Consider the following 10769-nt stretch of genomic DNA (forward strand, 5'->3'; position numbering starts at 1 on the left):
CAAGGCAGAAGTGGCAGGCATATCCAGGTAGGACAATGTTTCGATAATTTTGGCAAAATTCTAAAAGCTGCTCAATTAAAATGCTTGAAAAGTACAGGGAGAGAGTCTGACTCAATAGAAAAGCCAAGTAGTGAGAGCTTGTTAAGAATTATATATATTTTGAAGTCTTTTCATTTGCAGACTCTACCTGGAAAATCTTTCTGAAACCTCAGTCGTCCTTAGTCTTTAGTACAGGCATTTCTGCAATGATTTCATAAGAATTAGTTTTGATCCCCATGGACCAGTCTGGAGCCAGTCTGTAATTAACAGACTATTACAGCTGAGTTTAAAGAGCCAAAGATAGTAGAAGGAAAAGTAACATCAACAAACAACATGTTGTTTGGAAAGGTAGGGGAACTTTAACGTAGCAAATGTGCTTGCCATGAGTTATGATTCTAAGGTTCCATGTGCAGCCAAACTCTTAAGTCATGTGAGAATACCAGGGAAAATAAAGTTCTGTACTCTTTATAAGATTATTGCAAAAAATTTTTCATATCTATATAAGCCAAAGGATAATTTTCAAGGTACAGTTGCTTTTTTCTAACTTTTTTTTTTTTTTTGACATCAAGGGAGGGTTGATCTGTGATTCTAAAAAAAAACCAAAACCCAACAAAACTCAAGAACAATCATTCACAATAAATTTAAGACATTAATAGGATAAGCGGGAATAGAAACAGGTATATTTCTGTGCACCTAACAGGTGTCAACTTATGCAATAGAGCTTACACAAAGTAAACTTTTCTGAATTTTGCTAGCCGTTTGCTCCTGGCACACTATGAAAAAGGCCCCACACTCATGCAGTCCTTAGTTTGTCTGTGTCCCACTGACAGGGCTCTCAGAGCGGCAGGAGACCCACTGCTTGACGTAGCTCCGTGTAAAGTCTTGCCCCTCTTGCTCAAGAGGAATGGACCCACAAATGGTCTGACTGTTTTGCCCAAATTCAGAGTCAACTGGACTTCCACAGTCTGAGTCCACAAAGCCACTGTCAATAGTGTCCAAATCTACACAGATCAAAGGATAACTGTCACCAGGCTTTGTATTGTGAGGGAAGAAGTCATAGGAGCCTTCACTGTAGGAAACACTTTCACCATCAGGAGAAGGTAGAGAACCTGGATTTTCCAAATCCCACTGATAAGGCTGCAAGCAAAGGGCTTCTAGGATGCTCCCCACACCTCCTTCCACTCCCCTTTCTCCTTGCTGGTTGACTGGGACACTTGTGCTCCTCAGGTGGTCTGTGGACACAGAGCCTGAAGCAAGTATTTTGTCCTGTGTAATCAGATCAGCCAAATGTAAGTCACTGGATATCTTTCTGTCTTCCTCATCAAGGTTAACCTTGGGATAACCGGGTTCTCCAGCACTATCATCTTCCTTGTTGGTATGGTCATGTTCCCTGCACACATGATTACAGCTGCACTGGCAGTTACAAGATGTAAATTCATCAGCCACAGTCACTGTATCAATTGACAAATGCCCATATGACTGGTCCTCAGTCCCATCACTACTGTTTACACTGCACCACGGTGACTGGCTACCATGACCTGGGGTAGTCAGGCAAGACACACAGGGCTTGCAAGGCAGATTCTTTCTTAGCTCATGCAGCTCTTCCGGTGGGGTGCTGTTGGAAGGATGCATGGTGTAAACTTCTAGGACTTCTGGAAGGACTATTCCCCATTCAAAGAAATCAAAGGTCATTTTCATATGGGATGCACCAACCCACTTCTGCAGAAAAAGAAACACAGGGAGAGGTTAGGTTAGCACCACAAGGTTTGAGGTTCCACAGAAATAACCAAATTTCTTACACTTTTGAAGGCATAAATTAAATTCACTGACTACTCCAATATAACAGGAGGATGCTGTTATTATGAGATATGGGCAACTGCAGGAGAATTAATTGAAGTAATTGAAAATAATTAGCTCTGAGAGCTTTGTGGTTTTCTCTGACACTCCCGACAGGATCCCAGGCTTCAGAAATCCCATGAACTCAGCTCACACATTGAGACAGCACTTACAGAGAATAAAGAGTATAGATGTAACAAAGATTTTCATGGCACTGAACAGATACTGGAAAGCTCTGGTTCTTATATCTGGAGACGTTTGGCATTCCTTTGAAATAGATTTCTCCTTCTACTGCCCTAATGAAAATCCCTTGCTCAGGATAGCATGATGGCCTTTTAGTTTGTCATGTACTCCACTCACTTGAGTAGCCCATTTATACCTTAAAATCTCCATTATGAGCCATGTAAAGAGGTTTGAAAAAGGGAGCAGGGTCTGGGATGCAAGCCATCTTCTTCCACAAGCTGGAAAAGAGAAAGGCTTTGGGGTTAATCACACATTACAAATGCAAATCAAGGCATCTCTAGATCCATTTCAAGCAACTGGAATCACTTGCCCAGCCTTGTGAGTTAGCAACAGCTGAGGTTCCAAGGACGTCTTATGCTGCCAGAGTAATCTAATAGCCTTTCTTGTGAACCTCACAAGAGGTGAGACCTCAGCACTTGCACACACACATTCACACTGAGGTAAGAGGTTCCAGTTTTTTTCCTTCCTGGAAAAGCACTACATGCTAGAAATGCATTTTCACTGAGGCTGAGCTGGTTTGTGGTCTGCAGGCCAGACCACAAACCTATGCAATTCTTCTGTGGACCTAGGCTGTGCCAGCCCTATTGCTGCACCAGCCCAGCCCTCCTCCATGTCAGCATCCCATATCTCTTCGAGGGCATAAGAAGCCTCTGAGAGGGATAGAGGCCTCCAGCCAGCATTGAGAGACCTATGTCAGCTTTGAGAGGGGGCAGCTCTGGCTACTGTGCTCTATCTGGCAACTGCAGAGCACAGACAAGACGAGGAGAACAGCTCAGAAGGCTGTGTGGCCCTTGCTTCATGCCCATGTGCCACCATCTTGGCCCAGCCAGCTAACGGCAACAGAGTCACAGGGAAAAGCAGGTCACTCGGGGCAGCACATCAGCCAGTGACCATTCCTGGCTGTCCCTCACAGGTTCTGAGCTGCCCACTCATAGATATACAAGACTCAAGGAAGGCTGCATGTGAACACCCCATCTTTAACAAGGCAGAATAAAAGCATTAACTTCTGCCTCCTGAACATTCTTACCTCTGCTGTTTGGCCAGAAATGTTGCGATTGAAGCCATGATTGCCACGACAATACCAAACAACAACAGCCATTCCATGCCTGCTGTCTGTGTCACTGCTGGAGAAAGAGACAAGGTCATTCAGGCTCACCTTGCATTTATATCCTGATCAATAATCAGGAGATGGTGAGGGGGAAAAGGGTTTTTGGAATGCAAATTGTTGTCAAGCATTGGAATGGACTGCCCAAGGAGAAGGTGGAGTCACTATCCTTGGAGATCAAGAGACTGGACATCGCTCCTACTACTATGGTCTAGTTGATTAAGTGGCCATCAGTCAAAGGTTGGACCTTTGACTGGTTGGACCGGATAATCTTGAGGTCTTTTCCAACCTAAATGATTAATTTCTACCCCAGATTCTCTCATTGAGATACTGAGGCTGTCACCTGGGCATCTGTACTCCAGACAGGTTTGATTGAGGGTGCTCAGTGATGACTGCATCAATGAAAGGAGCAGCACATCAGCTGCCCTATGACTTGGCTGCACAACAGACAGCCAACAGTTAGGGCAGGACAGCTCCTTCCCACAAAGACCCCTGGTGTTCTGACTCCTGGTTAGGGACACCTCCACAGATGATCTGTGAAGTGAAAGAGTGCAGCTGATTAGAGACAGGTGTTGACTAGATGACGGTTTGGTAGCTGCTCTCCACCTGTGATGAAAAGCAGCATCTTTGAGATCCAGTACTCAGATATCCCTTAGCAAATGGAGCCTGGCCATGCTGCCATTGCACCAGGTAAACCCTGTAATACATCAGTTTGAGCTGCAGAGCAGTGAGAGCAGAGAAGCTCAGCACATACTGCTGGCAGTGATCACAGTAATTTTGCACTTGCTCTATTGGAGCAAAGGCTCCTTATTTCATAACCTCTGTTACACCATGACAAGCATCAGTGTACTTCCATATACTGTGAACTCCCTGCAGAGTACTGCAGAGTGGTGGCTACCAAACAAAACATCCAGACCCAGCATGACCCAACATCACAGTCCAGACACAGAACTCAGGTTTGAGAGCAGGATCCCCCTTCCCTCAGCTGAAGACAACACTAAGACCCAGTAGAGGTGATCTCTCCCATTTCTGAAAGCTGCAAATAGGACCCTGGACATTTGACACTGAAAAGGAAGCTAGAGGCTGCACTCCTGCAAGTGGTATCCAAATGTACAGCAACTCCACAAAACACTCTTTCTTTTGCCACACTGTGAGAACGTCAATACTGACAGCCCAGGCTTGGGGTTCACATAACCAGTAAGGAAGCTAATCATACCTGTCTTCACTGGACTGTTTAAAATTTGTTCTAATTAATTAGATTTTATTAAATTTCTGAAAGCATTCTCTGACACTGGACTAATTGAAAGGGCAAGGAGATCTGGCAGCATGTACCGGCAGGGCTGGTTTTCAATGACAGCGGAGAACTCCATTCACTCCAAAAGCCACCATAGTCACTGTCTTCCCGGGGTCTAGCTCTCACTTGGAACTCGTACTCAGTGTCTGCCTGTAGTTCCCATGGCAGGATCACCAATGTCCGTTTATCTTCATGAACAACTTTAGTCTTCTGAGTCTGTGAATGATTAAACACCAAACACTAGAGTGACTGCTCTTACTTTGCTCACACTGCTGCACAGTGAGGATGCCTGCAAAGTAACCTCTTCTGCTTTCATGTTGTTTCTGCAAGGCCATGCTCTGACTGGTCAGCAGCTACATGCAATCCTGGGGGAGCCTTCCAGGCAGGACAGCATGAGAATCAAATGAATTATCAGTCTTCCTCACAGGATCTAATACTTCTCACACAGCTTCTGCATCTCAATTAAGTTTTGGATTTGCCTGTTTTCAGCCCAGTCAAGCAGAGAGACATTTTTTCTAAATTATGAAAACTCTTTTTTCCCACCAGTGCTGCTGTCTTAGTTGTGCTGGCCTTCTCTTTTCTGGTACACCCTAGCTGATGCTAAACTGACATGTCACTTACCTCCCAGGTGTCAGTTCTTCTTTTGTAACGCAGCTGATATTCCAGCTCCTCATTCAAAAAGTAGAAGGAAGAGTTCTGGTAGATGGTTTCCCAAGAAATATTGTAACCCTCTGAGAACAAAGCGGTCAGGTTGAATGGAGGCTGTGGTTTTACTGAAAGACAGGATGGTGTTATACAGTTAAGAGATGGCCCAACATGGTAACAGCAATGCAGAGCGAGTAGGGAACAAAGCTGCCCTAGCAGTGGTGGGACTTCCTACACTAGAGAACATCCACAGCATTCCTGTCCTCAGCCATGCATGGAACCCCACACGTGAGGAATATAATGATGTCAGGACCACATTTATCTGAATATATCTTCTGCTTGTCTCTGAAGCTCCTCATTGCCTATGGAGAAGGAAAGATAGTACACAGAGCTAATAAACTCCTGGGAGATTATGTAAAATGTAGATCACCTTGCTCTTCTCATGACATAAAAGAACTCTGTGTAGTCACAATCACTCACAAGACTGGGGAAATACCCCTCAATGTAACAGAATCATGAGGAAAAGTTGAGGCTAGGAGACACTGCATAAACCCACTGCAATTCCATGCCCCATCTGCTCAAAAAGCAAGCTTTTGTATCCCTGCAGGGAGTGTTCATAAACTGAAAAGCAGTAGTGCAAAACTCCAGCAGTCTGCAGGGCCCACCGCTGAGCTATGATGCCTTTGGATGAGGGCCTCTAGGAGATATGCAAAGCACCACTACCCAATCTCTAGTCTGTCAGTGGGAGTAAGGAGGCTTCCTGAAATGTTAAGGCATTTGTCAAAAAGATGAGGTTTCTAAAGTAAAGTTTCAGAAGAAGCCAAATAGAAAAATCCTTTTCCTACATCTATCTGCCTGATACCCATCTGCCTGGCTCACCACTCCCTTTTTTTCACAGTTTGATACACAGCCCAGAACTTACCAGCATTCCACCAAGTCAGCTACATGATTGCATTCCGTGTGCATGTCATGCAGGAGAAATGACTAGGAATTGCCCCAGAAAGGGGAACTGCCACATCCAGTACATCTGGGAAACCTTGTGCCACCCAAAATAATGTCATGTTGATTCAGGTGTCCACTGCAAAAGCCTTTTGAGAGCCTCCAGCTCCTTGGATATTACAAGAGAGCTCTAGAAAGACTTTTGACAAGGGCATGTAGTGATAGGACAAGGGGGAATGACTTCATACTGACAGAGGACAGGGTTAGATGGGATATCAGGGAGAAATTCTTCTCTGTAAGGGTGGTGAGGAACTAGCATAGGTTCTCAGAGGAGCTGTGGCTGCTCCATCCCTGGAAGCGTCCAAGATTAGGTTGGATGGGGCTTGGAACAACCTTGGTCTAGTGGAAGGTGTCCCTGCCCATGGCAGGGAGCTGAGTGATCTTTAAGGTCCCTTCTAACCCAAACCATTTTAAGGATTCTGTGATTTGTGACATTTGTTATAAAGTAATTCCTCCTGCCCTTTAGAATCTAGCCAAGAACAAGCTCTTGCATAGCCTAGGTATGAGATTGGTCTAAGGTGGATATTTATCACCTACTGCTTCATGGGGAAAAGGAATTTCCACACAAAAAACATGGAACAAGCCAGCTTGAAGCTCAAGCACAATAGCAATAATAAGAGTACAGTGCTTTCTGTAGATGAATGTACAGCAAACATAGCCCCACACTGCTTGCTGCCACTCTCATCCTTGTCCAGACTATCCTAGCACATAAAGTCAAAGAGTATTTATGGAATTCACCATTTTTGTACTTACTGTTGTCTGACAAATAAAATTCTTTGGAAAGCACGTGCTGCCTATCAGCTATCTGTGTAACATCCACCTGGACTTTGGTATCTGCTAGGAGTTCAGTCATGTCCACAGTGCACATGTACTGTGTGTGACTGGTGTTTCTTGATAATTGCACGAGACTGCAGGCTGCCACCGTATTTTCTGGATCTTCCTCAGGAACCCTAAAAAAGCCAAAATAAAGAAGTCTGCATGTATTACATGCGGTAGTTGGATTAATTTGTTGCTGAACCACCAGGCACAGGAAATTACTAAAATGAAAAATCAACATGTTCAAATAAAAAATTATCTTTGAATTTCAAAACATTTTTTTCCCCTTCTACTTGCTCTGCTTAGCATCTTTGAGAGAAATAGGAAAGTGTTTCTGGAAAGGAAAGGTGCTCCTCAGGGCTACACAGCCCAAGACTGCATCCACTTCCTTGCTGGGACAGAACAGCAGCAGACTGGACAATCTACATGAGCCCTGCCAATGCACAGAGGTGATATTTCACTTTTAACAGCAGCAAAGGGCAAGGTATTCCCATGGTAGCAGAGAAGGCAATGCTAAGGAAGCTGGAACCAGCACAGCAGTCAGCAGCAAGAAGCACAGTCAGTGCAGACAGGAACCAGGGGTCCTTTGCTAGAGAAGAAGTCAGTTTATAACTGCGGTGCAAAAAACCAAGTAAAAAACCAGCACGGCAGCAAAACCAGGATTTCTCCCTAACAAAGAGGACAGAAGGTCACCACTGTGCTATGGCCATATAGAAGCTTCTGCTAACTGGACTTGCTCATCCCACCAAGACATACCATGTAGCAGTGAGATTGTATGAACCAGCACCCAACTCATCTCGCAGGATACAGGACAGCGTCTGTACATAGTCCACAAAACAAGTGAGGCTTTCACAACACACAGCTGTAGGTTTGGAAAGAGAAAATGCAATATCAACTTCTGTGGTAAATCAACATATGCACTCCTCAGGGTTCCCACTATATCTGAAGGAAACAGACCAGTCTCTGACAACCGCCCTCCCTCCCACTCAAAGTCTCCAGTTTTGGGGCTTAAGACATGTTCCAACTCTACAGGGTGACAAGTCATTGACGGCAAGATAAGTGTCAAACAAAAACCTATTAAAAACGCTGTAGCAGCCAAAATCAGGAAATGCCCAAATTGGGACTCCTGTAGAATCACTACAGCAGAGTCACATATTTCTGCAGGAATCTTAGCTTATATGGCACATAGAAGAGGCCTAAAACCCAGCAAGAAGCAGTAGCATATTCAAACATTTTAATGATACCACTTTCAAAATTGAGTACTGTTCATTGCTAGTCTAGTTTTCATTGTACATCTACATAGCACTTTACACATTTTTTCGAGTGCTATTTTAGTAATTTTTTCTTTGCCATTGTCTTTTCTGTTTTCTAAAGCTTGATATCTGCAGTATCAATACTTTTTATGTCCAGCTCTAGAATCTTGAAGTACATTTTTAATGAAATTTGGGAATAAAAATACTGCAAATTTGTAGTTACTGTAATTTCTACAAAACATTCCGATAAGCACAATTTATTAATTACAGACATCTCAAGAGAACTTGAAATGCAATTGTAGAACTTATACTGGTCATTAGGAAAATCAAGTAATTTTTTGAAAGTGGTCACAAAACAGCATTTATACTCTTCTACTTGCTCTGCAGGAGCTCTGCTCAGAGAGCGCGTGCTTTGTAAAAGTACAATTGTCCTGTACATAACACACTTATCTCCCTGGATTTCAAGGCAGGTAAGATAGTAGCACAGTGAGAAATGTCTGCATTGACAAGTCCCCTCCTGACAGCTCCCTGGGCTGACAAGAACCACCACCAGGAAATGGCTGAATGAGGAAAGGCCTGCAGGTGATGCAGCATGCCATGCTGGTTCAAACCATGCCTACTGCAGTGACCATTCATTTCTGACACGTAAAGTAGTACCCATTTTCGATGGGAATAAAATGCTCTTCACCTAGGAAAACCCTCATGATTGTTACATCCATACTTAAATCAAGCACGTGTCCTCCCCTACTGTAAAGACTGCTCCCAGCCTCCTGAGAACACACTACTTTGCAGCCATCAGGCAACCAAACCCTTTGATGCTAACCATGCCGCAAGCTCACTTCCCTTTGTTGTTCTGCTGCTTTCTTGGTTAGAGAAGCTGCACTCCCTGCTTCCTCCTCCCCTGTTGCAACATGCTTATGTCCAGAGTGTTGTTTGTTAACGTGATATGCTCAACAACCCCAATGCCCAATCTTACAGCTGAAGCTGTACACAGGGAACCACCATGGAAGGCAGACAGTGTGTGCAATGAAGGACCAGAAACATCGGTTCTGCCCTCCAGACTAAATGGCTGTCCACACAAACAGGCTGCCTGCATTGACAGGCACAATGAACAGCAGGCGTGTCCAGCGGAGGGTGCAGCCTCCTGCTAGGGTGGGGTAAGTCCAGCGGAAAACAAAGTCCAACTTTTCCCAGCTGAAGTCATCCAACATTTACTTCCTAGTCCTCACGTATCAGAGCACATGCTATTCTCCCTACACAAGCTCTGGGCAGCACTCAGATTTGCATACAAAATCCTTCTTAACCCAAAGGTTTAGGATGGTGGCAGAAGAAATTTGGGGATATTTGCAACAGATTGGTCCCAAGGATGTACATATGATTTTTTTAAACCTTTATATTGACTTTTTAATTTCATACTGACTTCAGAATTCTTTTTTAAATTTTAACTAAGTTCTCACATTTTATTTTGAACCCTCAATAGACTCTTCTGAGAGTCCTGGACCAAGTGCTGTTTAGTTCAGAATCCTAGGCAACATACTTTTTCTCTTTTAGCCTAACTTTATTCTCCTAAAAAAAAATGGGGTTAGGAAACTCTTGAATTCTTTTAGAAAGGGCAGCAAGTATTAACAGGCTATTAATCATCAGTAATTAGTGTTCTTCTAGGTTATTATGTTGATAAGTCAAACAGATAACTATTCGTAGGTGGACAGACTACTATTCCTAGGTAGCTGGTAAGTTGCAAGGGTATCTTTGGGCAAGACTCTGTTAAAAAAAATTAAGATGACAGCTTTTCACTGGGAGAGGAATAATTAAGTATCCTAAAACCAATTAGTTAGATCTAGGATCTAGATCTAGGAGAAATGTCTCTCCTTGGCAGCTTCAGAAACAAAACTCAAATATTTTTAACAGTAAGATCTAGATTTATCAAAACTGAAATTAGTACATGGTAATTCCCTGGCTTGCATCACATAAAACTTGGACCAGACATCATAGCGATCCCCTGTGATAGAAAGATATAATTCTGAATGCATCTTTTCTCCTTATTTAGGTCTGGGGCAGGTCCAATGCTTTGCCTACAGGCAGCAGGTAAGATACTAAACTTGCATGGTTCCCTGCAGACATGGTTGTCACTGCCTTTTTCTGTCCAGCTGATCTGTTCAGAAAGTCAGGTCTGAGTCAGCTGGAGTTTGCAGTGTGGGTAGGAGCCAGAAAAAAAAGGGGGGGGCAGGGGGTGTGACTGTATGCACAGTCCAGTCCCAGGCAAAGGGACTCAGACTAGGAGAGGTTCACTACACTGATCCTGGCTGACCAGACAACAGCAACCCTGCCTGGGGATATCCTGGTCTTGGCCACCAGAACCTTTTCTACAGCAAAGGGTACTTTTGGTGGGGGAAATCCTACTCTAATGTCACTAGGAGTCATTTCAGTGCAGGGCAGGCACTGCCTCTGCAGGCTCTCCCCAGGTGCTGCTCCCCAGAGCCGTATACAGCCTGGCTGAACTCTGCCCAGCTGTGCACCTTCCTGTGCCTGCCCTCCACTC

The 10769-nt window shown here is 44.1% G+C and overlaps 1 protein-coding gene across 1 annotated transcript; it reads right to left on the reverse strand.

The window, feature by feature from the left end:
* Positions 1–138: 138 nt before the first annotated feature.
* IL21R (interleukin 21 receptor) lies at positions 139–9341 on the reverse strand. The gene is given in 9 exon segments (XM_063171493.1): positions 139–1758; positions 2255–2336; positions 3146–3242; positions 4556–4733; positions 5139–5290; positions 6915–7111; positions 7734–7839; positions 9207–9270; positions 9273–9341. Coding segments are annotated over 9 exon segments (1845 nt in total). The 5' UTR covers positions 9327–9341; the 3' UTR covers positions 139–843.
* Positions 9342–10769: the final 1428 nt, after the last annotated feature.

The sequence above is a fragment of the Melospiza melodia genome, chromosome 18, assembly GCF_035770615.1.
Source record: "Melospiza melodia melodia isolate bMelMel2 chromosome 18, bMelMel2.pri, whole genome shotgun sequence".
NCBI lineage: Eukaryota > Metazoa > Chordata > Aves > Passeriformes > Passerellidae > Melospiza > Melospiza melodia.